General features: G+C 41.1%; 1 protein-coding gene across 1 annotated transcript in view; it reads left to right on the top strand.

Annotated features, from left to right (window-relative positions):
- Window positions 1–26,445, top strand: part of LOC137344501 (MAP kinase-activated protein kinase 2) — a 175,754-nt gene extending 149,309 nt beyond the window's left edge. Inside the window, exons 3-10 of the mRNA XM_068007535.1 lie at window positions 9,763–9,827; window positions 10,619–10,698; window positions 12,943–13,069; window positions 17,328–17,403; window positions 20,238–20,362; window positions 21,921–22,006; window positions 24,236–24,316; window positions 25,274–26,445. Of these exons, the coding sequence (XP_067863636.1) occupies window positions 9,763–9,827; window positions 10,619–10,698; window positions 12,943–13,069; window positions 17,328–17,403; window positions 20,238–20,362; window positions 21,921–22,006; window positions 24,236–24,316; window positions 25,274–25,414 (781 nt within the window). The 3' untranslated portion in view covers window positions 25,415–26,445. The remainder of the gene's footprint in view (window positions 1–9,762; window positions 9,828–10,618; window positions 10,699–12,942; window positions 13,070–17,327; window positions 17,404–20,237; window positions 20,363–21,920; window positions 22,007–24,235; window positions 24,317–25,273) is intronic.
- Window positions 26,446–26,992: the final 547 nt, after the last annotated feature.

The raw sequence follows: 26,992 nt of genomic DNA, 5'->3' as shown, positions 1-26,992 counted from the left end.
CCTCAAGCCTTGGAAATTTAAAGTTTTGTATTTGATTCTTATAGCAAGAGTCCAAATTAAGCATTTTCAGTCCATTTTTCATATGGTGGTAGGCAAATGATTGCTTTATAATATTGTCATTTGGATGTTAACTTTGCGTTATACAAATATCAACCAAAAGTACTAGTGTAGAAATCTGTCCAATATAAAAGATGATGTTACCAGAAGCAAACTTTCTTTTCACATGGGTATAACCATTTGAAAATGTGTTAACTTCCATCAGTCCCTTCTTGTACCTATTAGCCTAAAGCTAGGAATCATCTTGGTAGTTGCCTCCATTAGTTTGTTTGGGCCCATATGGTTATGCAATTTGGAGATAAATAGGGGTTTTCTAGTATCTCATGACTCAAAGACACCAACTGCATGACTGCTTCTTGTCATGTGAATTGCCAGCCTTCCTCATGTGTTATCTAGTTCTGGATGGCTTCCGTTGTAGCTCTTTCTGTTCCAAGGCTACTGTGCATTCATCAAAGACAAATGAGAATGTGAAGTGTAAAGAGAATGCTGTCAGCTGAGCTGCCATTATTCTACAGTATTTGGTGTTACATTGCAAACAATCAACTGCAGGATGTTTGGAAAAGTGTATCAGCTAACTCCCAATGATTTGGATGCTGAGTTGGAGAAGCCAAAACATCCTGTCACAGTTGCATTGTGAAAATTGGTGAATTATTGTAGCTGTACTACTCATTTCACTTAATTATGGTCCACGTGAGTCTGGACTACAACTTGACCTGTTCTGGGAACCACTTTTTCCTCATCTGAAGGTGGCAATCCTTGGGTAGTAATTGTAAAGGAAAAACACCTCCCTTGCTAACCGGTCCTTGGATTGACAAGCAACTGAAGATTTGACTCTCATCTTAATGGCCGTTAAAATTTCCTACATTTTGACTCTCCCAACTTGGACATTCCTATGGAGACTTTGTGGGGTAGGGATCTGAGGGATAGATCAAGTATTCTAACTTTATTGCTCCTACCTTCCCTGTTCCTTGTGCCTTTACCAAAATGATGCATCCACTAACATATTAGGAAATTCTGACGATTCTTTTTTATTTGCGTACTTATGTAGTGCCCAATTGCAGTCTGTCATCCTTTCCATTGAGCTCCCTTATTACCTTCCAATGTTACCAATATTAGGATAAATTATCCAATCTTGTACTCCCAGTGGGAAGCTGTGATCAAAGCGACGACAGGTCAGGGAATCTGCAGTACAGTGGTCTGGTCCCCAACCCTTCGGGTGTGCAGGGCCCGCAGGATCAGTGAACTTACCCGATTGTTCATCACTCCTCTCTTTTTGGTTCTCATGAGTGTTTACCATTGTTTGCCCATTTGGAAGGTTCAAATTCATGTCAAGTATGGCCTGAGATTCGAATTCTAGATTTTGTTCTATCACTTTTACCACTCAGCACATTATGATGAACTTGTATAATCCGAAAGGTGCAACTCATCAACTCTGAGGTGCCATTCAGCATATCTTTCATGAGACGGTTAGAAGGTTGGTTATTGCTGTTAGTTTCCAGAAGGTATTGTCTTTTCATCCAGTTTGTAGTTTTAAAAATACTGAGTAATCAATGATTAAATATCATTAAACTCTCCTCAACCATCTAGATTGGAGGTGCCGAGGGATCAGGGGACTAAAATTGCTCTTCTCTTAATTATTCCCTTTGTCCCCCACCTAATACTGGAGCATCTGTTTCCATCTTCTGTGATGGTGCAGGAAGATTAACAAATGCTTGCCTCTTATGAGAAGAGGTTAGCCAGGATATCTTACAAGAGAGGCACACTCTGATGAGTAGTTTTCACTCCTTGTGGTTGCTTTCCCTACTATTCCAGTGGACCACTTCTCCAATGCTTTATTTGACATGTCGATTTCCTATGGAGTTGCTGGTGATAACTCAAATGACACACTTTATAAGGACAGAAGCGTTATACATGTAAAGCACAAAGTATTATTCTGCTGAGGTAGACCCGTTTCAGTCCACAAGGTTTAATTGTTAGGTAAACAGAACCTCCAGTTATTCAGAGCTTCATTTTTGGTAGTGACGTCTGTGAGTGCTAACATTTTTAATGTACTTTTAGAAGATGTCCCATGGCATTGCTCACAGAGTCGGCGGATATGTTGTTTTATAACAATAGGGGTGTTTGTGCCATGTAGGAGACTAAGGGATAATATTATTGTTATCACTTTTTATTACAACAACTTGCTTTTATTGTGGTAAAATGTCCCAAGGCACCTCACAGGAGCGTTATCAGACAAAATTTGACACCGAGCCACATAAAGAAATATTGGGACAGGTGACCAAAAACTTGGTTAAAAAGGTAGGTTCTAAAGAATGACAAAGGAGGTAGGGAGGCTGAGAGGGTTAGGGAGGGAATTCCAGAGCTTAGGGCCTAGGCAGCTGAAGGCACAGGCGCCAATAGTGGAGCGAAGGAAATCAGGGACGCGCAAGAGGCAAAGGTATTCTGAGATTTTTGCCGGTGCTTTGAGGATCAAATTCTGCCTATTCTGTGAAAACTATAAATGAGTGGCCTTTATTTTACCACCAATATGTGCCAGTGAGCTCAGTCAACCAGGTGGTAACTGCACCAATACGTGCCAGTGAGCTCCCTCAACAAGGCAGTAGCTCGACGAGTATGTACCAGAGAGCTTCCTCAACGAGGCAGTTGTTCTACTGGTACATGCCAGTAAGCTCCCTCAACAAGGTGGTAACTGCACTGGTCGAGGCCTGTAAGCTTCCTCTATAAGACGGTAACTGCACTGCCACATGCCAATGAGCTCCTTAACCAATATTTCTGGCTGGTATGGACATGATTGTACAATTACAGATGGATAAGAAATGTGGGTCTATAAGAGTTGATACAGGTGACCACTGGTTTCTGTCGTAAAACAATATTTATTGACTGGACTTTTCAAATGATGATCTGATAATGCTATGCAAACAAAACGCTTTTGTAAAACTTTCAGCAAATGAAACTAATCTCTCTTTTCACTGGACCTAAACATTTTAAAGCAAGATAATGAGTTCACTGCAGTGATATTCTTCCAACTATTTAAAATGCTCAACATTAAAATAATTTGAGAAATTTGAACCGATCCACTGTTTGCTTGAAAAGCAATTTCAACAAAAGCCCCAGATGAGACATAGGAAAGCAGATGCTGCAACTTTTGACGAGGGATGTTCTCATATCAGCCATTCAAAGTGGTGTTAACTGGCTCAGAAGAACAGTGCTGTGACATGAATACAGACACCACGTGTGGTTTCGTTTTGATTAGACAATGTCAAACCTGCATCTGGAAACAGTCTGCGCCGTCACGGAATTACGTAGTTGTACCAGCAGCATGCCTTACAAGTTGTTTCGCATGCCACCAAATGGCATCAAAAATGTCACAAATTGTGCAGGGGGAAATACAATTTTAACCACATGTTGCGAGAAGTCCAGCGTATGGATTTTAAAAATATATTTTAGTGAAGATTAGATTAATTAAAATGTTACCAACTTCAGAATTTGTATTTTACTTCATCACAAACTATGTAACTGTCAGTATTTCTGTTTTCATTTTAGTTGACATAGTCATCACACCACGTAGATGCAAAATAATTAACTTTCCTTAGTAACTGGCTGTGATGCTGGAATGCCAAGGAGGAGGATTATTTTCTGGCCCGTTACCTCCTGCCCACTTGGCAAACATATTGAGTTTGTATGATGCAGCAACATAATGGCTGTTTGTAATCAGGTTGAAATAGAACATGCACCAAATCTGCAGGCGTTGTTTTGCTATTTGTAATGCTTAAGCTGCAGAGAGAAGGAGATTCAAAGCTTGCACATGAAGGCCTGCTTTTTGGATTGGTGCAAACTATTTCAGTATGGTTACCACATTCCTGTTGAAACTAAAGCTTTTAGTGTTGTACAAAATACACAGGAAGGGAGGCTGGACTTTTTTGTCGGGAAGTGGTTTGCAGGTGTGAGATGAAAAGATTGTGTTGTGAATACAGAAGTGGGATTAAGCTGGCAGTTTAAGGATGGTCTGTCGATTAGAAACTGAGTCACAACCCCAGCATCTTCATCATGGGCAAAGTAACTGGAATGAGTGAAGGAAAAAAAAACGAGAACTTGGAGGAGATTATTAGAAAAGAAATATAAAATTATTGGCTTATTTATATTGGAGAAGTGTATCTTCAATTTCCCCTTTATATTGTAGGACAGTCAATTCACAACTGGATTGACTTTAAAAGGGTTTTATTGTGTCAAAATCAAGACTCATCCCCTAATTTAACTCATTCTTTTCCAGGATCACAAAACTGTGGAACTCCACCTCCCTCAAGTCTTCCCTTCCTCATACAACGCACAAGCTCAGTGTCTCCTAATCACTAGTTCTTGACGTACCTCATTTTATGTCATTCTCTTTTCAGTTTGGATCTTTCCTTGCGCTATGGCCCTTGGCCCATTGCCTTGGTTTCTCATTTAAAAAAAAACAAACTGTACATGTGCAGCTGTTCACAAGTTGCATAAATTGCCTTGATGTTAATGCCTTCCTCAATAGGAAAAGTCCACAAAAGCTTAGACTGAGACATTTGGGAGCCATGGGGGTGGCCATGTTTTTGCCTACTTCTCTCTTCAAAAGCATACCCATTCTGATGTTTAAACAGGAACTTGAGGCAGCAGAGACATGGCTGAAATCGCCCGATTTCAATGGTGCCTGTCGCCTCCAATTGTGATATAGTCCCACTTTATTTACATTGGGAATTTTTTTCCCAATGACATCAGTGTTGACAGTGGCCACTTGGCAGCTCCTGTTATACATGGAGTGAAAGTTAATGTGACATTAATGAGGCTACAAAGAACAGCTTGAACTGCTGGAAATGAGAAACATCCTTATAGTCCCTAAGACACAACTGACTGCCACTATTTTGAATGTACTTTCATTTATTGTTTGGGGGACTAAATCAGTTCTAAGTTTGAAATAGTTTTTACCAGCCATTATACTTGTCATTCTTTATTTAACCTTCTTGCTATGTAGGTATTGCATCCATCTGTGGAATTTACCTAGAAATAGTTGGTTTCTAATGCAAGCTAATTTTGTTATAGGAACCAAAGTGTTAAGAAAATAATAGAGTAGGTTTGTAACTTCTGCTATTTTGGAAGGGGACGGAATAAAGTTTCTGCCCAGTACTTCAGCTCTGAATTAAAATAATATTGTGTCATAGACACGTCGTACCCCTCTATAATAGACAGCAGCAGTGTTGCTCAATGTTTTCACCGTCACTGTTCTTAATATCCCATTGTTTGTCAATAAGCTTGTGACTTTTACTTGGCCAGGCAGTGCCACGTGCAGAATGAGTGGAGGTAGGAAAAACAAAGCTGCCAATCGGGTAATGTATGACTCTGCTAAAATGTAAGGCGAGGAAAACCGCACCGCCCACACACACTTGATGCAATGCTGGAGGTGTGAAAGAAGAGGCATGCTACAATAACAATCCAGTTACTGCACACATGTGCTTTCTATTTAATGATTCGGATTAATGCCCTGTTAATTAGCCACAATAAACAATACTTAACCCTTTGGGTCCTGCACTTTTCATCCGGTAATAATTAGCTGATTTTTGGTTGAATTATATCCGCTCTTTTTTTTGCTGCGCTGGCATTTTGTTATTCATTGCTTTGCTGATTTTAGTGTGCTTTACTGCTGACGTTAAATAGTGCTAATCAACCCAATCACCCTGTTGGACCTCAACCCCTGACAGTGGAATGCTCCATTTGTAGTTTTTACAACCTATCCAAGTATAAACTGTTTTTGTAGTAGAGAAATTTACAATATAGTGAGGATTTAATATATTCATGGTAATTTTAATTGAACAGACCTTTTTCAACCTTAGAATGACAGATTTAAAATGCTCACAAATATGGTGTTGAACAGTTTTAAAGCCACATTTGTCCCGGCAGTGTAGTCTATTGCACTCTGCCAATAGAAGGTAGGAATCCAAGTTTGAACCCACCGAGCTTCCAAAGCAGTCTTGCAGATTTGAGCGTGCTTGCTGAGGGAGATGCTGTGTGGGGGCATGGTGGGGGTTGAATTGGTTAACCCCCGAAAACGGGCGCAGGGATCGCGGTGCGCAATTAACCCGCGCCTGGTCGTTGAGATGCAGGCAGCACGTAACATTCGTGCTGCCTGGTGATTTACATGATTGCTGCGTGCAGCCAGGCCGACCTGCGCTGTTGAGTGGCTGCTCACCAGCAGGGGGCCCAGATATCACTAGTGGCTAGCACCACTTAAACGCAGCCTGCACCTCTTAAAGGGGAGGTGCACTGTTGCTGCAGGAAATGGTGGAAGTCAATGGTGAAGTGAATCGGGGCTGCAATATAGTGAAGCATGGTGATGATGGGAACTCTGGAATTTTTAATGAGCAACAATTTGGCTGCTCAAAGTTTGCAGGATTCCTATATTTTCAAAATATACGATACGGATCTGAACGGAGACTAGAAATCGCACACGTAAAACACAGATGCAGGTCCTGTCCTTATGTTTCGAAGCATTGACTGTTGCTCAGCACTACATCCCCCATCACCCACCTACCAACAAAAACAAACACTTTCAATCAGTACTCGACTCTTCCAATCCGATGCTTCCTCTCACCCTCATACATTACCACTTTTGCAAGCTGCACACCCACAACTCACAGATCTCACACACTGGCAACTATTCAACCATGACAGCCACATCACCCAAACATTCTGCAGGGCACTCACCGACACACATCCTGCTTTCTTGCGGGAGAAGGTGGCACATAACAGGAAGCAGCAAGTGGCAGTGGCGCCATGGAACATGAACCTGCTGTCCTCTCAGGATGACAGCATTCCTGTCCCACTCCGCCAGTGCCCTTGCTGTTGCCTGTCAGCTCGCCAGCCCACTCCCTATAAAGTATTGAAATTTTATTAAAGGAACCATAGGAACAGGAGTAGGCCATTTAGCCCCTCGAGCCTGTTCCACCATTCAATGAGATCATGGCTGATCTGTGATATAACTCCATATACCTGCCTTAGCTCCATAATCCCTTAATATCTTTGGTTAACAAAAATCTATCAATCTCAGATTTAAAATTAACAATTGAGCTAGCATCAAATGCCAATTGCGGAAGGGAGTTCCAAACTTCTACCACCCTTTGCGTGTAGACGTGTTTCCTAACTTCACTCTTGAAAGTCCTGGCTCTAATTTTTGAGTTACGTCCACAAGTCCTAGTATTCAAGTATTGGAGACCTCCAAAAACAGGTGCAAATGCATCAGCAGCCAGAAGCAATAATCCAACACAAACCTGTAACTCCTGCATGATCCCTTTAAATAGCGCTGCTGGGGGGTCATCCATGCCCTTTAAGGCTTGATCAGCTGTGTGAGGTTAAGACAGTGTGTTGGCTGGAGCGTGGAGTTCCAAAATCGCATCTGTCCCTTTTTAAGTCAGTGTTGCACACTGATCCACCGCATAATCTCCCTACTTTACATGCTGTCGGCGTTCGTTAAATGCGCGTGCGCAAACGCCTTTACCAATACGTTGCCTTGTGCACATCACGCTGGAAGTGTGCGCACGCATCTCGGACGCCATTTTGGGTCCTTAGGAGTCCGCGTAGCGCCTACACAACAAGCGCTATGTGGCCCAATTTAGCCCCCGGTGATTTTCCACAAATTGAAGGGGAATAGATCACATTGCCCCACAGATGCCTCAATGGCACGAGGAGTTACTTTCTGACTTTGTGCTCCAGAAGGGAAGCCTTGCCTGCCGAAAGCGCATATTGGAAAATCATGGGCAGTGTGCTTCCAGATTTCCAGTCTAAATTCCCTCCAGGTGAGGCTCCCTGCCAGAAGTGGGAAGTTGGAAAATTGTACCTACGATAATAAAAAGAAAGGATGGAGCAACAAAAAATGGGAGCAAAGGCATTTGTTTAAAAAATTAAAAAAGTATCTGAGCGGCATCAGGAGCCAAAAATTGTTTCAGCATTTGTCACACTTCAGCTTTTTTTTTTTTAATAGTGTTTTAGTGAGAAAAGATACCACATGGTATGGCATTGAGCGATACAGAGAAGGAAGATCATAGTTTTGATCTCTGGGGCTCAATTTTCAAAGTTTAAAAAAATGGGTGGGTTGGGGGTGGGGGGCATTGAAAATTGCCACCATTTCAGACCCTCCTCTAACCCGCCCATTTCCGGTTTTCACCGGGGCGGGCGACCAACTCGCTCCCAGGAGTCGGGTCGGCCTTAAAACTTTTCAAGGAGGCTTTCGGCCTCCATTTTTCTCGAATTCCCGATTTCAACCCCGGGAGGCCGGGATTCCCAGGCCTTCTGTTTTATGCCTCATGAAAGGAGGCGAAGGCCCGAGACTAACAGCTTGTGGGCCCGGAGGAGCAGGAGTGCTTCCCCCAGGCCCAACAAGCCTACCTGCACCCCCCCCATCCCGATCGCGGACCCCTCCCCGATCCTCCTCCCCCATGACTCACGACCCCCGTGCCAGCCCATGCCTGCCCGTGCCCCCCCCCCCCCCCCTCCCCCCAATCCATACAAACAAAGAGTTACCTGAACACGTCCTCTCCCTGGCTGGCCTCTTGTCTGACTGAGGCCGGTCTGTCAATCAGGCCGGTCAGTCGGACGGGAAACCGACAAAAAAAAAGACCTCCTTACGTCAAAATCGTAAGGACATCCGGGAAACCCGTCTTAATGGGTTTCCCGACCTCAATTTGACCCCCCTGCCCCTTTCCTGGCTCCGTTTTAAAATTGAGCCCCTGGTCTTTGCTGAGTTAGCGAATCTGTATCAGGTCAGTCACTGCAATCATCTTCAGGGTCCTTGGGCTTGAGAGGGTTAAAAAGAATTGGCTAATTGTTGACCTCTGTCCAGTGCTTCCTGCTGTGAAGTATCCATTGGTGGACATCAAGTGCAGGGCGGATTGGGTTTGACTGTTACGTCTGTACAGTAGAATAGCCTGCCGACCCTTCCTGTCTTAAGCTCATAAAGGAAGACTGGAGGTTGCTGGTACATGTGGAATATGCCCCTAGTTTGAGTCACTACCTTCATGGCTAAAACAAAACAAAATGTTTTTTTTTCAAGTTTATCTTTTGTTTCCTGCACAATATTGCTTCAGTCCTTAGGGAGGGTCAGGTTTAATTATTCTTTCTTTCACTGAACTTCTAATCTATATATCTGACTGATGAAATACATTTTTTTTTAAATTGAAGTATCTGTAAAAGTTCGTGCTGTTATATTTATACACATCATTCGCTTCGAAAGCTTTTCGTATTAACATAGCAGATAAATATATATATATTTTATTTATATATATATATATATCTCTGCTATGTTAATACAAAAATCTCTATCTATCAATAAGGAACGTCTAGCACAGACTCCCAGGAGGCAGACAGACCTGCCTTAATGAGATGGGAGCCCTCCTACGCTGGAGAGAAAGTCAATAATGTCAAACTCTTAACATCCTGTCAATATCCTATTGGGTTGAAATCACATTTTGTGATACTAGTACTAGACACGTGTTTATGTCACATTCCTTTGTCTGCTGACTTAACAATTTTTAAAATTTTAAATGTGTTATTACCTTCGTTAAGGAGGGGACAAAGGAATGTCATGTGAATGTGCTAACACATTCGCCATTAATATTGTCCAGCTTGATTTCAACCCATCAACTTAATTTCCTTTGTCATTTTTAACCTTGCAACGATTTTTTTTTGCAGTATGGAAGGAGGTGAGTTGTTTAGCAGAATCCAGGACCGAGGGGATCAGGCATTCACAGAAAGAGGTAAATGCTAAACTTTATCCAATCTTTAACAGATTCAGTATGAGTAACTTGCTAGAGTATTGCTGATGGTCAGTGGTTCTGCACTAATAAGTAATATCACAGAGATAAAATGAGGCTCAACCTCTACAAAGAGGCAGAGCTGACCTGTCACCCTAGTAGTTCTTTATTGTTACTGTTGGTGGCATCCGATGCATTTATTTCTGTATTATAATCAGGGGACTTCCATGTGCTCGACTTTTTCACAATAGTTCAAACAGCAGCCATTTTTGTTCATTCCATCTCAAACGCTATAAAAGTTATGATTTTTGATGATTGTGCATGTAACATCCCCTCCCCACAATAGTACAATAACAACTTGCATTTATATAGCACCTTTAACATAGAAAAATGTCTCAAGGCACTTTACATAAGCATATTAAAGATGAGATATTAGGAGGGATAACCAAAAACTTGGCCAAAGAGGTGGGTTTTAGGGAGGGTCTATTGGAAATCGAGTTATGGACAGCCCCTAGGATCCGCCTGCCCACTTTATTAGGTTTGTTTGCTGAAAGCTATTGCATTGTTTTGTTGCCATCTCTGGGGTTGGAGATGAAGGGGGGATGACCAGATATTCCTAAACAACAGATGTGCACCTACTGTCAGCAGATCCTGAAGTGAAATTAGAAGTCTCAACTGTCCAGATCACCTTCCTATCCTCTTAGCAAAAAGAGGAACGATGGAAGTTATACAGGGAAAAACAAATGCAGGATTAAAAACAGGAGTAATGTACTGTGCCTCTGCATCTTCTACAGAGGCCTCAGAAATCATGAAAAGCATTGGGGAAGCAGTACAACACCTACATTCAGTGAACATTGCACATCGAGATGTGAAGGTAAGCAGAAGCTTATAGTCCATTAGGTTTAAGTGTATGGGTGAAGAGCAGTCTGAACACCCACTTGGACATGGTGAACCACCTGCATCAGCAGGCCAGCAAACCACAAATCTGACCATTTCCTAATATTGCAGATCTAGAATTACATGCCCATATTGACTGCCTGTGTGCACTGATTGGCAGTATCTCTTTTAAAAGCTCCTTTTGCCACCTCCTAGATGTGTACCGAATCTCCACTTGTTTCAGCAAGGTTTTGGTTTAATTTTGCATTCTCTATTAACTCCGGGAAAAAATGGTTCATTTAATATCCTGTGATAAGACAATGATTATATTGTAATTTTTTCCTTTATGTTCTTCTGTGCACTTGTGAAAGCTTGTCCTTCTGATTAGATAAGTTCAATTGATTAATCAGTCATCTGGTGTTCATCTTTTAAAAAAAAATGGTTTTGTTTCATGGTTTCACTGTTCGGCTAATTTTATACCATAGTATCAAATAACATTGAAAACCCATTGGAATGAAGAAATCTTGTTCTTTTTGTTTCTATGTCCGATTTTCAAGGGCTGTACAAATTGTCCCAGTTGTTACTAATAAATTTACAGGAAACCAGCAATTGTGAAACACTTCTTTCTATTAATACCCAGTTTCAGTACAAGTAATCCTTTATCAACATCAACATTGGTCTGCAGTCCTAATGGTAATAAATGGATTGATAATTAATGTTGCTTTATTTAATGAGCCCAGATGAGAGTGTATCCCATCATTGGATATAGATTACCTAATTGATAAGATCATTTTCATTCTTTGAGTGGAGAGGATCCTCCACACACTGGATTTGCCAGGAATGTGGAACATGTTCCAATTGGGGAAAAAAAACATTACTTATGTCCCTTTTAATTGGTTTTCACATTGGGATGTTGTCTTTGTGAGCCCCTTGTTGCTGTGCAGTACAAGGCTCTGCTGGTGTAGCACCCATCTGTTTGATTTGGCCCTCAATCAGAAAAAGGAGGGAGTGATACAAGATTCCACACATTCTCTAGCAAAGGGAAAGTAGAGTGTGAATGTAGTGTGTGGAGATGTCTACATTTGAAGAATGATAAAGGTAGTAGCAAGTAGGCAATCTTAGTTAATTCCTGACAGGAGTGATAGAATTTGATCAAGCAGTGAGACAAGGAGGAGGGAGCCTGTTGTGTAATAGGTTGCTATAATAGACAGACATCTTATGAAGAGCATTAGGACTACTGAAAATTTGATGGCGGGAGTGGGGGGCTGGTGATCGTCATTGTATGGAAGTTGAAATTCAGGTCTTCTCTTTAGTTCACATAATGGAAAAGAAAACTTTTTTTTTGAAGAGGGGGCTGGCTAGTGCAGTAGATTAGACACTGCCTTTCACTTCTGGGACGTTGGTTCAAATCCAGTGTTCGATCCTATGTGAAATCCAGTCTCGGTCCAGATTCTAGTGGGCATAGTCTATAGCACAAACAGATTTGGCACTAACTCACTCCAAAAAGTGTTATTCACGAACTATGGATGCCCTTCGGAGGTTTGGGACTGAGGCACTTTCTTGGGCAGAGTGGAGGGAGCTTTACTATGCATTTGGCTATGCTGTACTTTTACCTGCGAGTTTTTGATGTTGACAATGGGTGCTTGAGGTGCGAAGAGTTCCATTCCTCAACACTAACAGTCCTTGTTTTGATGCCCATTTAAAAAAAGTAATTATTCTTAATTCAGCAACGACCTTTTGATTTCCACTGTTGGGATGTGCACACAGTTTGCATTTTTTCATAGGTCAGCAGGTTAGAGGTGTTCTATCATTATCGGATTGGTTAGAATAAAACATATTTTCTGTTACTATCAGCTCCTGTAGCTGCTTCGTTTCATTCTAATCATTTTGGCGCAGCCCTTTTGAATGATTTTGAAAGTCATTGTTGCCAATGTTTTCTGTGGGGGATGTTTGAGAGCATTGCTCACTTCTCTGGGCATTCACCTTGCCACAAGTGAAAGTGTTTTTTTTAAACCATCCAAACACTGTCACCTTTGTGTTACGCAATATTTATCTCTTCCCAAGTTTATGAATGGGCCCAATAATTGTAAAAAATTCTTTGGTGTGTGAAAACTGTAATCAGCTTTATTAAAAGCTCAATTAAATGCAATAGCTCCGAATAAAGCATGTTGGAGTTTAAAGATTAACAGCTTGTTTTTGCGGTGTTTTTTTCAATTTAAAAACTCTTGTATTTCTTCTGCAGCCAGAAAATTTGTTGTACACCACCAAAAGACCCAATGCTATTCTAAAACTAACAGATTTCGGCTTTGCCAAAGAAACCACCAGCTACAATTCATTAGCCACTCCTTGCTACACACCATATTATGTGGGTAAGTTGCTACGTTCGACTTCACCAGGCATAACCGTATGACCATTTACAGTGAAACTCTTTCGCAACATAGTTTTTTTTAAGATGTTAAGTTTCGAAAGTCTTGCTGCAGTTAGTCATTCAGACGTCCCTCGATGGGTGAAACTCTTGTCATAAAATCATGATGTGGCAAATAATTTTTTTTTAATGAAAGAGTTCACTGTTTCACGCCAAGATTAATGCTTCCTTTATTATTGCACCAGTCCTTGCCTTTCGCGCTTGTCAGCTCAAATATATTAGAGTGCCTAACATAATGTCCAAGTTTCAGTACCTGTATGAATTGCTGAATTCAGCTTGTTGAACGTGGGAAAATGATGACATTGGCGGCAACATTTCCACTGCTTGTATCGCTCCTATGTTGAAGCTGCCATTTTAAACTCCTCAGGGCTGACATTATTGCTAGCACACTGAAAGTGCATTAATGAGAGCTAAGTTTTACTCTGTTTACCACAACTTTATTCAGCGTACTTCCTGTGAGGCCTGATGCATTGCAACTAATGCGCAACCGAGAGAAGTGACGAGGTGTTTAAACTAAGAAGGAGGGCGGCTAGGAAAATGAAACCAACCAAGAACAGCTATTAAAGAAAGGAGAATTAGATGAGGATAATATTCGTGCAAAAAAACAATTTAGCAAGCGAGATATGGTGTAGAGGAATTAAATCAAATGGGCTGATTATAACTGGGGAAAGTTTGAAGTAAAGGTCGGGCGTAGAATGGAGAAAAAAAATCATGGGAAAGAGACTTTTTTAAGAAAGCAAACAATGATTAAAATTCATGTATTGAAATGTGCAGACCACGGGATATAAACTTGGGGCAGTTATTTTACAGGAAGATCTAAACTTAATAACATTAACAGAAACCTGGCTGAAAATTGGGCAATAATGGAAAATAAACAAATCGGGGCACAATATATTTGGGAGGGATAGAAAAGTTAAGAAAGGAGGCAGAGTGGCAATATTTATAAAAGAGGGAATACCTGATGTAGAGAGGTTGATGTGGAGATGCTGGTGATGGACTGGGGTTGACAAATGTAAGGAATCTTACAACACCAGGTTATGGTCCAACTGTTTTATTTGAAAATCACAAGCAAGCTTGTGATTTTCAAATTAAACAATTGGACTATAACCTGGTGTTGTAAGATTCCTTACATTTGATGTAGAGAGAGTTGATGTAGATGAAGGAGGAGTACAGACAGAGTCAATATGGTTAGAGGCCAAAGATCAAAGGGGCTTGTTACATTAGTAGGGGTGTATTACAGTCCTCCAAATTGTGGGAAGGAAATGGAAGAGGAAATCTGCAGTCAGATTAGAGAGATAAACAGGTATAACAGAATTGTTGTTCAGTGAGATTTTAGTTACCCACTTATCAATTGGGACAGAGAGTAAATTAAGAGAGAATGGAATTCCTAAAATGCACACAGGACTCCTTCCTCAAGCTGTATGTTAGTAGGTCTACAAAGGCAAAGGCATTGCTAGAACTGGTTATGAGTAAAGAAATAAATCAGATAGATGAACTAAATGTGGGTCAGCACCTTAGGAGCAGTAACCACAATATGATAAGTTTAAGATCCAACTGGAAAGGGAAAATATCAGTGCAAAAACTGGAACACCTGATTGGATTGGGCAGATTTTCGGAAGGTGAGGCGCAACCTAGCTGAGATGAGGTGGAAGGAGAAATTGGCTGTAGAGCAACAGTGAGATTGCAGAGTTACAGAATAAGTATATCCCATTAAAAAGGAAAGAAACTATTCATAGTTTTAGGGTGCCATGGATAAATAAAGAGGTTAGAAACTATTTAAAATTGAAGAAGGCGGCCTATGAGAACTATAAGAGTAAAAATGAAAAGCCTGAAGAAGAATTTGAGAAAATAAGAAAAGTTAAGGAAAGCTAAGAAATATGAGGAAAAATTTCAAAAAACATCAAAAGCAACAATAAAGTATTTTCTATAAGTAACAACAGATTTGATAGAGGTATTCAAAATAGTGAAGGATCTAGACAGTGTAGATAGAGAGAAACTGTTCTCATTGGCGGAAGGGTCAAGAACCAGAGGGCATAGATTTAAGGTGATTTGCAAAAGAACCAAAGGTGACATGAGGAAAAACTTTTTTTTACACAGCGAGCGGTTAGGATCTGGAATGCACTGCCTAAGGGGGTGGTGGAGGCCGATTCAGTCACGCCCTTCAAAGGGAACTGGATAAGTACTTGAAAGGAAAAAAAATTGCAGGGCTACAGGGATAGGGCAGGGGAGTGGGACTAGCTGGATTGCTCTTGCAGAGTTGATGGGCCGAATGGCGTCCTTCCGTGCTGTAACCTTTCTATGATTCTATAACAGAATTGTTAAAAGTGAGGTGGGATCCTCGAGAGGAGAGGATGGTCAGTATATAGATGATCAAAAAATGGTGCAGGTATTTAGTAGATACTTTGCATCGGCCTTTAATAAAGTAACAGATATTGGAGAGGAGGTGAATCCTGAAGTGGTTGAGAGTGAGATGAACAATAGTATGATGGATAAAAGGAACATTTTAGATAAGTTAGCTAAGCTGAAGGAAGACAAATTGCCAGGACCCGACAGGATACACCCAAGGATCCTGAGGGGGCATAATTGCAAAGGCCCTAAAAATTATATTTTAGGGCAGTATTGAATGTGGATGTTAGCTGGAGGGCTGGAGAGTGGCCAACGTAGTACTCATTTTTGAAAAGGGAGACAGCTATTCCAGATAATTACAGGCCAGTAAGCTTTAACATCTGTAGTATCGAAAATGTTAGAGTCTTTAATTAAGGATGAAATTACCAAATATCTAAATAAAGAGAAAATAGTTAGAAGTAGTCAGCATGGTTTGCAAAAGGGATGATTGTGCTTGATGGAATTCTTTGAGGAGGTAATAAATATGGTAAATGGGGGAAATGCAGTGTACATGGAGTTTAGGGAAACCTATGACAAGGTACCGCACAGAGGATTACTAGAGAAGATTAAGTGGTGTGGAATTAGGGGCAGGATAGCAAACTGGATTAAAAATTGATTAGAAGGGAGAAACCGGAAGTAGGAGTTTTTCAGAGTGGTTGGAAGTGGGTAGTGGTGTCCCACAGGGTTCGGTTCTGGGCCACTTCTGTTAACTCTGAGTATCAATGATTTGGACATAGACCTAGAGGGAGTGGTATTGAAATTTGCAAATCATATCAAGATAGGATGTTTGATCCAAGGGTTCAAGACTGGTCAATGAGAGTAACTCCAATGAGTCAAGAATGCAGTTGGGAAAGTGATACTGTGGTAGTTTCTCTTGACTGGTTTGGTATCACAGGATATGTGTATGTAAATGATCTTGTTATGCAATGACTAGGAATACAAAACTCTTGAGTGGAACAGAGTTTGCAGTAAGCAAGGGGAGAGGGGAAATTGATGATGGTTATTTCAATCTCTATCTTTCTAGCTTCAGAGAAATGATCCAAATCAGGAGGGTGGGTCAGTCATGGGTGTATTCCTCTAGAATGGTGTGGTGTGAAATGGAAGAGTTAGTAGTTTACACAGGGTGGGCACGTGACCCATTTGACCCTCCATCCACCCCACTGTCACCTGTTTCTTTACTGAGCGATTCAACAGACAAGTATCCAGTCAGAGGTTTTAGTATTGTTTACCACAGTCTCTTCCTTATTGTTGACCCTAGACCTCATATTCAGGGCCAATGCAGACTATTTAATCTGTAGGAGGAGGTGATCTACCTTTCATTTTTTTTCCTCTAGTCAGCTGTAGGTAGGGAATTTCCAGGAAATTTGATTTCCTTAAACTTTGACCTGCTGTTAAGTAGTCAGCTCCTTGCACTAGTCAATTTTTCCAAGGTGCATTACGTATGAACCCCCTGTTTGCTCTTTCACATTAATAGCGTTCATTCCACCAGCCAAAGTGACCGTTGAAGTTTAGAAACATGGGCTTCAAACCTGTGATAAGCTGTACATTATAACTATGTCAACTTGCACGATCAGATTAGATAGGTGGATCAAAGAAAAGGGGTGGAAGCGGTATGGGAACCGGGTGGGCAAAGGGGATTAGAAGTATTTGCTCGTGCAGCGAGTAAATGCCAACATTGACCAGTTGGGCCGAATGGCCTGTTTCCTTTTCGTAATTTCTATGTATTTTTATGTACTATAACACTTGAACTTCCGCAGTCACTAATCCAACAGTGATGGGCCAATACAACTAACTTATGTTTTTTCTTTATTTTACAGCTCCTGAAGTTCTTGGGCCTGAAAAGTATGACAAATCATGTGATATGTGGTCCTTGGGTGTAATAATGTACATTCTGTAAGTTTCAAATAGTTCTTTTCTTCATTTATGCATTAGGTGACAAAAATTAAAAGGTATACCTGAAGAAGAGCAAGCGAGGGGAAAATTTCCAGTATAAAATACTTCCTCTAAGTAGTACATGACTGGAACTTGCGCTGTGCGATATTACCATATGAATGCTTAATGTATTCATATCAAATTCCTTTGTCCACTATTTTATCGGAGGTATTAAAATCACCTCCTGCAGCAGGGCCTTCAAACCTTCAGCATCAAAGGAACAGCCATTGTGAACAACTAGTTCACTTCTCTGCTACAACCCACAACTGCCGTTGTTTGGGTAAGCTGCTGCCTTATCGGATTTTGCACTCCCTAACTAAGTGTGCTTTTGGCCAAGCTTGCTGGGCAAGCTATTCATCTGCAGGTAGCTTGTTCAAGAGTGATTCCCATCACAAAAGTTGCCAAAGTTTGTTTGTTTATGTAGTGTGTGATGGAGTAGCTTTATTTATTTATATCTGTCTCCAGTGGATAAGAAAACCACTATCTATTTATTTTCCAGAATCAATCAAAAAACACTTTCTCCGCTATTTAGGGTGATTTTCTTTTTTTTACAAGCTTCTTTCCAAAGTCTTTCAGTTGAGATTTGCATCACTTCCCACTTCCAAATCCCACCTAATTCTGAGCTCACTGTGAGCGACATCATGGGGGATCTGCTAGTAGTTAGCAAAATTACCTCCTTCCACACAGGGTAGGTTTGTAATTTTGTCATCGACTTTTCGCCATCACTTCGGAGCTTCCCACTCGGGGCTGCTCAACTCACACCAGCGATTCCTAAATCATCAATAAGTCGCTCCATTGTGAAATTCATATGTTGATGCACTTTCCCTTTGTTGGTGCTAACCTGTGAAAGTGTCTGAGTTGGGAAGATTCATTATTCGGTTGGACCTGAATTTTCCAGGACCAGATGCTTCCCGATCAGCAACCAGCACAGGAAAGGGATGCTGCTAATGCTATTTTCAGTGGAGCTGCTTATTGAGGTCAGTTGAGTAGCTTCTTGTGGAGTGGGAAAACCTGAAAAAATTGTTAAAACTACAGATCCCTGCTACACAGTGAAAAGTTTGTTTATGATTTTGACGTATTATCCCCATACCTTCTGAGAGTTCCAACACTGGTGACTTTGCTTCTGCAAAAGCTTTTCTTGTATTGCTAAACTATAGCTGACTTGAAGTCATGAATTTCCTTTTGAAATGGTTGATGTATTTGTTCTGAAAGTGTATTGACCTGTGTTTCAGTTCTTCTACTCAACAGTATTGCCACATAAAAGCAAAAAGGGGTGCTCATGCTGAGTTATGCCATTCAGTTGGCATTTTCATTGAAGAGTCAAGATCAGTGCCATTAAAAAGAGATGATCAAAAATTAATATGGCCATGTAATGCATATATAATCTCAATAATTCACAGCTGAATTTGCATCAAGCAATTGTATTTTTAATATTATCGATATCTGTTGATGATCTATCTGGTGCAGTGTGCCAATGAATATCATTTTTTTCTCTCACTCTGACTGACTAGTTTGAGGTTTTGATTTTGCACATTAGGCTGATAAGTTCACAGTTGTATCAAAACTTGACAGATAAGATGCATTCAATAAAGATGGCAACCGCAACAGTATACCATAGAAACTGGATTACAGGTTCATCTACCTATGGAATACTTGGGTAGCACCCTTCTATCTTATCTCAGCATAATGCTACCAGTTAGTGTTTTTTTCATGCAGTTATACATATGAAATTTTCACGCTGGAAGTTTGTCAGATGACCAAAATGCAATCCATTCAGTTTTTGCATTGGTCGAAACAGAAAGCTGTCTCGATGGTTTGGTATTGCAGTGCAGTAGCAACTCTTGTCATTTTCCATCATCTGCAGCAAACTGTGTCAGTATGACTTACTTGATGTTTGAAACTGTAATAATACAATGTTGCAGTTTAGATGGAATCTGTTTTTTTTTTAAAATCATGAAAATCACACGTACTCAACCTAGATCTTGCCCTCATCATCTTTCATGGTGCAGCTATCAGAACACAAAGATTTACATTTATATAGAGCCTTTCAGGACCTCATGATGTCGGAAAGCACTTTACAGCCAATAAAGTACTTTTGAAGTGTAATCACTGTTGTAATGTAGGAAACACAACATCCAAAATTGCACACAGCAAGGTCCCACAAACAGCAATGTGATAATGACCAGATAATCCGTTTTAGTAATGTTGGTTGAGAGATAAATTTTGGCCAGGACGCCGGGGAGAAATCCCCTGCTCTTCGTCAAGTGCCATGGGATCTTTTACATCCACCTGAGAAGGCAGATGGAGCTTCGGTTTAACGTCTCATCCAAAAGATGGTACTGTCGACTGTGCAGCGCTCCCTCAGTACTGCACTGGAGTGTCAGCCTAGATTTTTGTGCTCAAGTCTCTGGAGTGGTCAGTGAAATTTGACCAACTGTACACTATAATTTTACATTACTAGATGCATAGATTTGACACAAATAAACCTTGTGTAAGAACATTGGAGCAATTTGAGATCAGATATAATTGCCGATCATGCCTCACAACGAGACCAGTCAAGCATTGTACAGATCCTGTGTCGGTTCTCTCCTTCATTGACAAATAGATTTTACTTTTTAAATAGGGAAAATGTACTGCTTGAACTGAAAGATAGTTGTATCGAAAGTGGTGGTATCGACAGCCACTGATTACACAGTTTTAAATGTATTACTTATTGTCCAAAGATAATCTTCAGTTCTGCTGTGTTTTAACCTGTCATGTATCTGTATAACCCTTTTTAAAAAATAAATCCATAGGTTGTGTGGCTATCCTCCATTCTATTCTAACCATGGACTGGCCATCTCACCTGGAATGAAGAAACGAATCCGAATGGGACAGTACGAATTCCCCAATCCGGAGTGGTCAGAAGTGTCAGAGGAGGGTAATCCAGCTTTCCTTAAACTGACTTGAAATACCTGACTCTTTATATTTCACCAAATAAATAAATATATATGTGTATAACATTCCCTCATCCTTAACCTTGCAGTAACCAAACAATGCTGAATTGTAAAATGGTATTTTAAAACTGGTAGCATGTTAAAAATGGAGAGCAATAGCCCTATCTGTCTGCTTAAAGGAGAATCAAAATCCCAATCTGCTTGTTTTAAGAAGTACAGTAGTTTAAAATTAAATTCTGTACTTTTGTACTTTTATAGCTTGTGATACAGTCAGTTACCCCCCTGATATAGTACCTATTGTGCGCAATAAGACTATCTAAAAAAGAAATGCCTGCATTTTATAAAAGTTCTGTCATATAATTGAATCATCTCAAAAAGCTTCAGGCAATGAATTAATTTTGGAGTGCAGTGACTGGTATTTAGACAATCTACTAAAGTGAATGTGAATCGTTCTTTAAAGAATGTTAACATCTACACAGATCTGGTTTGTTTAATGTGGATTATATTGCGAAAAAAACACAAGCCTGGCCCATGGCAATGATAATACATTAACTTACATTTATAGATGATAGTAGCTGCTGACACCATGGTGAGATTTTAATGACAGGCCATTGTGTAAATGCTACATTTTTAGTAAAGCATATTTAATCCTTGTCGTTGTAAAGGCAGAGGTCCTCATTGTAATGTTTCCATATAACTGCTAGATAGAGAAATTGACTATAAAACATTTATCACTGTTAATCCCCGAGGGGTTTATATTTTCCGTATGGTCAATCTTTCTTCCAGCCAAAACAGAATGCTCGCCATACCAAATCACTAACTAACATCATGGCTATGGAGAAAGGGTAGGGGAATGAGACAAATTGGATGGCTCTTTCAAAGAGCTGGCATAGGCATGATGGACTGAATGGCCTCCTTCTATGCTGTAAGATTCTATGATTCTAAATAGTATCTCCCAATTTCAACAGTTCAGTTTGTGTTCTGGCTCTTTCAGTGCAGGGGAGACCAGCACCATGACAGAGCCTGGCTCCCAACATGGAGTCTAAAAGGTGGGGAGCATGGCACAAGTGGTTCCTCTCCTGAAATGGGATCAAAAAGATCATAAACTTAAAAGCTCTAAAGACGGAAACATCCTGGCACAGCACTGAAATGTGTTTTAGGTCTTGTTCTACACAGAAGATCCAGATAGGCAAAGGAGTTAAATTTAACCAGACTTGTGCATAACCAGACTGAGCACACCAGGGCTAAGTAGGACAGAAATTCACTTGGTAAAGATTGCTTATATGGGATTTGCATATCAGTGGATTTGACTTTGATTTTGACTCCAGTTGTGTTTTTGTCACCTCATACAACAGTATGTTCAGTCGCATTGTGTATTACACAGAATAAAGCGAAATGGAGCTAATTCTTTTTCTTGCTATTTTACTGCTGACAGTAATTGACAGTAATTAATTGCAATTTACAGAATGCTTGGTCTGCATACTCTGAAGATGTCCTGTCTGTAAAAAAAAAAATTGCATCTGTTCATGTTGAATTTTTCAGCCAAACAGCTGATCAGACATCTCCTGAAGACTGAACCAACACAGCGCATGACCATCATGGAATTCATGAACCATCCGTGGATTAATGTACGTAATTCATTGCGGAATGGGGCTTTAAGGGTTTAAGAGAAGCCATTCCTATAGTATAAATTACTTCCTTTTCCCTTATAGAATCTTCCCCCTTTTTCCGCCAAATTTCTCCTCTCCACCTCTTTCAAATTCATTACGGGAATATAATTCCACAGCTCCCCCAACCTTGTAAAGGTGGCCATCTTTTGTGCGATTACAGACAATGAGAGCTAGCAGGCTATCTGATCGCAGGAGAGGGTCACGACTGAGCTCCATTCTGTCCATACCAGACTTCCATCCATGTGCAGTTCCAGCATGGGTTGCTGGATAGCAACCAGGATTGGAAACACTCGTTTTGTTTTTTTTTCCTCTTCCCTATCCAATGAGGCCAATTGTATTGCCCCTACTGCTACCTTGCCTAAACTGAGGTAACCCAATTGGGAATGGAACCTAGGACCTACCAGATCTTTATGTCTTGGCTACTTACTGGATATAGTTACTGAGTCAATGAGAGAACCGCTAAGAGGTTTCCGATTCCTCTGTACTATTAAGTGAAGTTCTTTATAATAAGTATAGCTAATGACTATGGAACTGCATTATCTCCTGTAATTCAGGCTACTATAGAGTTAGACTATCAGATTTGATGAGTCAATAGCCAACTATAATTCAAGCTACCGACAGCTGGACTGATTTGATGAGTCAATAACCTAACTGGCTACCAAGGGACAAAATTATATTTATATTGAATTGTTTCCCTTGGCACATCTATTTACTTCCCGCTCCCTTACAACTCCCGATAATGTCTGCACTAAAAGCCAGTATTGTTCCAAGTTGACCGCATTGTGAATCTCTGTTTTAGACTCTTGCTTGTGCACTCGGACTGTGGGCATTCCATTTTAAATATTTAAAAAAATTATAGCCCTGCCATGCTAGCAGCCAAATGCTTAATGGGTTTGTCTAAAATTCCTTTCTGCTATTTTAGCAGCGATATTAACCCTTTAGAAGGATTAAAGTCTTCTTTAAAATAGCAAGAGAGGAATTTCAGACAAATGCATTAACAGCAACTTACATATATATAGCACCATTAATGTAGAAAAACTTTCAAAGATTCTTCACAGAAACATGAGGCTCGATTTTACAAGTAAAAAAACAGGTGGGTTAGGGGTGGGGAGCATTGAAAATTGCCACCATTTCAGACCCGCCTCCAACCCGCCCATTTCCAGTTTTCACGGCAGGATGAGGGGCGGGCGGCCAACCCGCTCCCAGGAGTCGGGTGGAGCCTTAAAAACCTTTCAAGAAGGCTTCAGGCTTCCATTTTTAACTAATTCCCGATTTCAACCCCGGGAGGCCGGGATTCCCGGGCCTTCTGTTTTACGCCTCGTGAAAGGAGGCAAGAAGGCCCGAGGCTGTAGGTAGGTTCCTAGAAAGGCACAGCATGTGGGCCCGGAGGAGCAGGAGTGCTTCCCGCAAGCCCAACAAGCCTACCTGCACTGACCCCCCCCACCCCATCGTGGGCCCAGCCCCCCTCCCGATCGCGGACCCCTGACCTCGATCCCCCAACCCTCCCCCTCAATGATTGTGGACCCCCGCAATGACCCTGATCCCACCCTCCCCCCACCCCGTGACTGAACCCCGATCCCATCCCCCATGACTCGCGAGCCCCCTGCTCACCTGTGCCCCTTGCCCACCCATGGCCCCTGTTTTCTCCCCCCCCCCACCCTCCCAATGCAAACAAAGACTAACCTGCAGACATCCTCTCCCTGGCTGGTCTCCCGTCTGACTGAAACCCATTAGTACGGGTTTCCAGGGCGTCCTTACGTCAAAATCGTAAGGACGCCCTGGAAACCCGTACTAATGGGTTTCCTGACCTCAAATTGACCCCCCCGCCTCCTTCCCGGCTCCGTTTCAAAATTGAGCCTTAGTCTGGTTGGCTGAATATTTTCTCAAACCCCAATAACTCCTTTTAATAGCCAGTCCTTTTAAATTCACAACGATAAGGTTTACAATAAAATTTTCTTTATTTCTAATGTAAGAGAAAATCTAATTTTAATTTTCAGATACTGTACCTTGACTCACAAGTTAAAGGAGACCATAACAGTCTAATTTGAACCTCGAAGCAACCAAACTTAAATTTAACACTTTTAAGTGCTCCTGTAGCCTGCAGATTCAGGTCACATCCATTTTGTTTCTTGATTCAGTATTTTGAATATGACTCGACATATTGTTCTTTCTTCCCCCCTTCTTTAGCAATCAATGCAGGTACCACAGACACCTCTTCACACCAGTAGGGTCCTGAAAGAAGAGAAGGATCTATGGGAAGATGTAAAGGTAAAAGTGGATTTCAGTCTACTCTTGTATCACAACTGTCAGCAAAACTGGTTTATCTCAGGCTGAGTCCGTGGAAGCACATGCCCCATATGCAGGAAAAATCCAATGTTGAATTCCTCTCACTATCATTTCTCAAGTTCTTCTTTTTAAAAAAAATGATAAAAAATAGTTGCATTTATGTACCTCACCAATTTCAAGGTTTCATTTGGATACAATACTGAAAGATATATTTTCTCCTTTTTCGTTGCAGTCATATTGCTTACTTCACATAGCACCAGAAAACCATGAAACGGATGTATATTTCTGTGTTTAAAACACGATATAAGGAGTTCTAATGGATGCTGCAGTGACACTATTGTAGCGTGTGACAGTGTGGACACCTCACCAAAGTTTGAATCACGCACCCCCGAGTTATTAAAAAGCTTGCATGCATCAAATCCATTCTCACTTTATACTATTCTCCGCCCTAACAAAATGTAAAAAATTTACAAAAGTCAAGAATAAACTCACTGATTTTTGCCACCCCAGTTCTCCAACCTGCACTCCCTTCGAGCATGACAGTGAGTGTGGGATCGGTGAATTTGCCCAAATGCTCAGTTAGGGTGCCAGATCACGTTGGAGCCCCAAGGTGTCGCCCCACAATTGTGTGCCCGCAATTCTGCATGCAATGAGTTACGAACCTGAGCTATGCTGAGTACCAGCATTAGAGACCAGATGCTTCCACTCAGGAAAGAAAAGAAACTCGACAGAAAGTTTACTGGAGGCTGCTCCTGTGCATCTCTTGGGAGCCAGTTGGAGAGCATTCTGGACACAGGCTTAGGAGTAAGTCACTGCTGATCCTTTCAACTGGGACGATCATGGCGCACGGACCCCATCAATGAGAAGGACAAAAACAATATTTTCTGTCGTTTCTATGGTGCTGGTTCTCAATTCTAATACAGTTTTCTTTCACAACAGGAGGAAATGACCAGTGCCTTAGCAACCATGAGGGTTGACTACGAACAAATTAAAATCAAAAAGATAGAAGAGTCTTGCAACCCCCTGCTGATAAAAAGGAGGAAGAAGGCCTTAACTGCCCCAACTCCAGCCAGCCACTGAAAAACAACACAGGGAAAGTGCACGAAGAAGTGTGCCTCACTTTTTTTTTTAGAAAGTTCTTTTTAAATGTCGCATGAAGTTCAGAAATTTTTAATCAATTGGCTTTTTGGATTTTTTTTTTAAAAGAAGATTTATTTCACTTCTGCCTCTTGTGTTGAGGTGAATGGTCTGTTATGATACTACTAGCCTGATGTGTGGCCGGATTTTTTAACCTGATGTAAAAGGACAGAGTTGGGGGGGGTGGGGGGTGAAGAAAGGTCAGCTGGTGAATCCTGTGAAAGGCTGACTCTGTGTTTAAACTGAATATTCCTTTCTGATTTTGTTGTTCTGTGTAAAGCTTATTTCAGAGAAATTTCATTGATGCCTTTTTGCAATTTGTCTTATTTGAAGCTTTATTCGATTACTTTAAAACCATCTTAGTTTCATGGGATTAAAATTTTGTGGTTTTAAAAGACAGAGATAGTCAATACATTTGACCTTTTTTTAACGCTAAAAGCTGTATTATTAAAGGCTTGCATTAATTTTTTTATGGATGTTTAAACGAATCCACAAAATCTGTGAAATTCCCCATGAACGGAACAGGTTTTACAGTATTCCCATTTCAAATGCAGGCTTGCAGTATGAATTTTATAATGAAGAAGACTTCAGATGTTTCTAGATGTGCAGAATTTTGGAGTTCTCAATGGTTAGACCATGTCCTGACTGATTTGGTACAATTATAAGCTGTGTGTAATTCCACTATACTGGTGCTCAGTCTCTAAATGCCCTTTGCATTACAGAAATGATCCTTGGGATTAATTGGGATATGGTCACAATTGGAACAGTTTCCATGACTCCTATTAATGCTTGCTAGGCGCCTTTCTTTTCCTCCCATCTCCCAGCAACCATCTAATTCTCATCACATCATGAATGTCTGCACGATAAGTAATTACAAAATGCAACACTACTTTTTTCAAAAAAAAAGGAATGAGAACAAGCAGCATTTTCCACTGGCAAGCATTAAAATAAAACTGGAGAGCTAACCTTTACAAGGCCAAGTCTCTGCTTTACCTGTCATGGTGTTGAGTAGATGCCAGCTATATGTCCCCTCTTCTCCCACTGGGGTAAATCTTATTGATGCCACACTTGACCTGGGCATGGGTCAGAGATGGGGGCAGAACACTGTGTGTGGCTCCCCATTGCCAGTATTGGACTAGTGAATTTATCCATATGTGTTACTGAAATTAAGGGCATGATTTTAGCCCAGAGCCGGGAAGAGGGCGGAGAGGTCGAATTCCTGACCGGATGTACGGGTTTCACGGACGTCCTTATGATTTTGCTGTTAGGACGTCGTTTTTTTTTGCCGGTTTCCCATCCAACAGGCCAACCTGATTGACAGGCTGGCTCTCAGTCGGACAGGAGAAGAAGAAGGAAGAGGATGTGAACTGGTAAGTGTTAGATGGGGGTGGGGGGAGGGGTCAGGGGTCACCGAGGGGGGGGGCCTGTCTGACATCGTCGGGGGGGACGGAGATCGTGGTGGGGGTCGCTGCAGGTAGGCTTGTTGGGCCTGGGGAAAGCACTATTGTTCCTCCGGGCCCA

Source organism: Heptranchias perlo, chromosome 27 (genome assembly GCF_035084215.1).
Source record: "Heptranchias perlo isolate sHepPer1 chromosome 27, sHepPer1.hap1, whole genome shotgun sequence".
NCBI classification, from domain to species: Eukaryota; Metazoa; Chordata; class Chondrichthyes; order Hexanchiformes; family Hexanchidae; genus Heptranchias; species Heptranchias perlo.
This window is presented reverse-complemented; position numbering and strand designations above follow the sequence as displayed.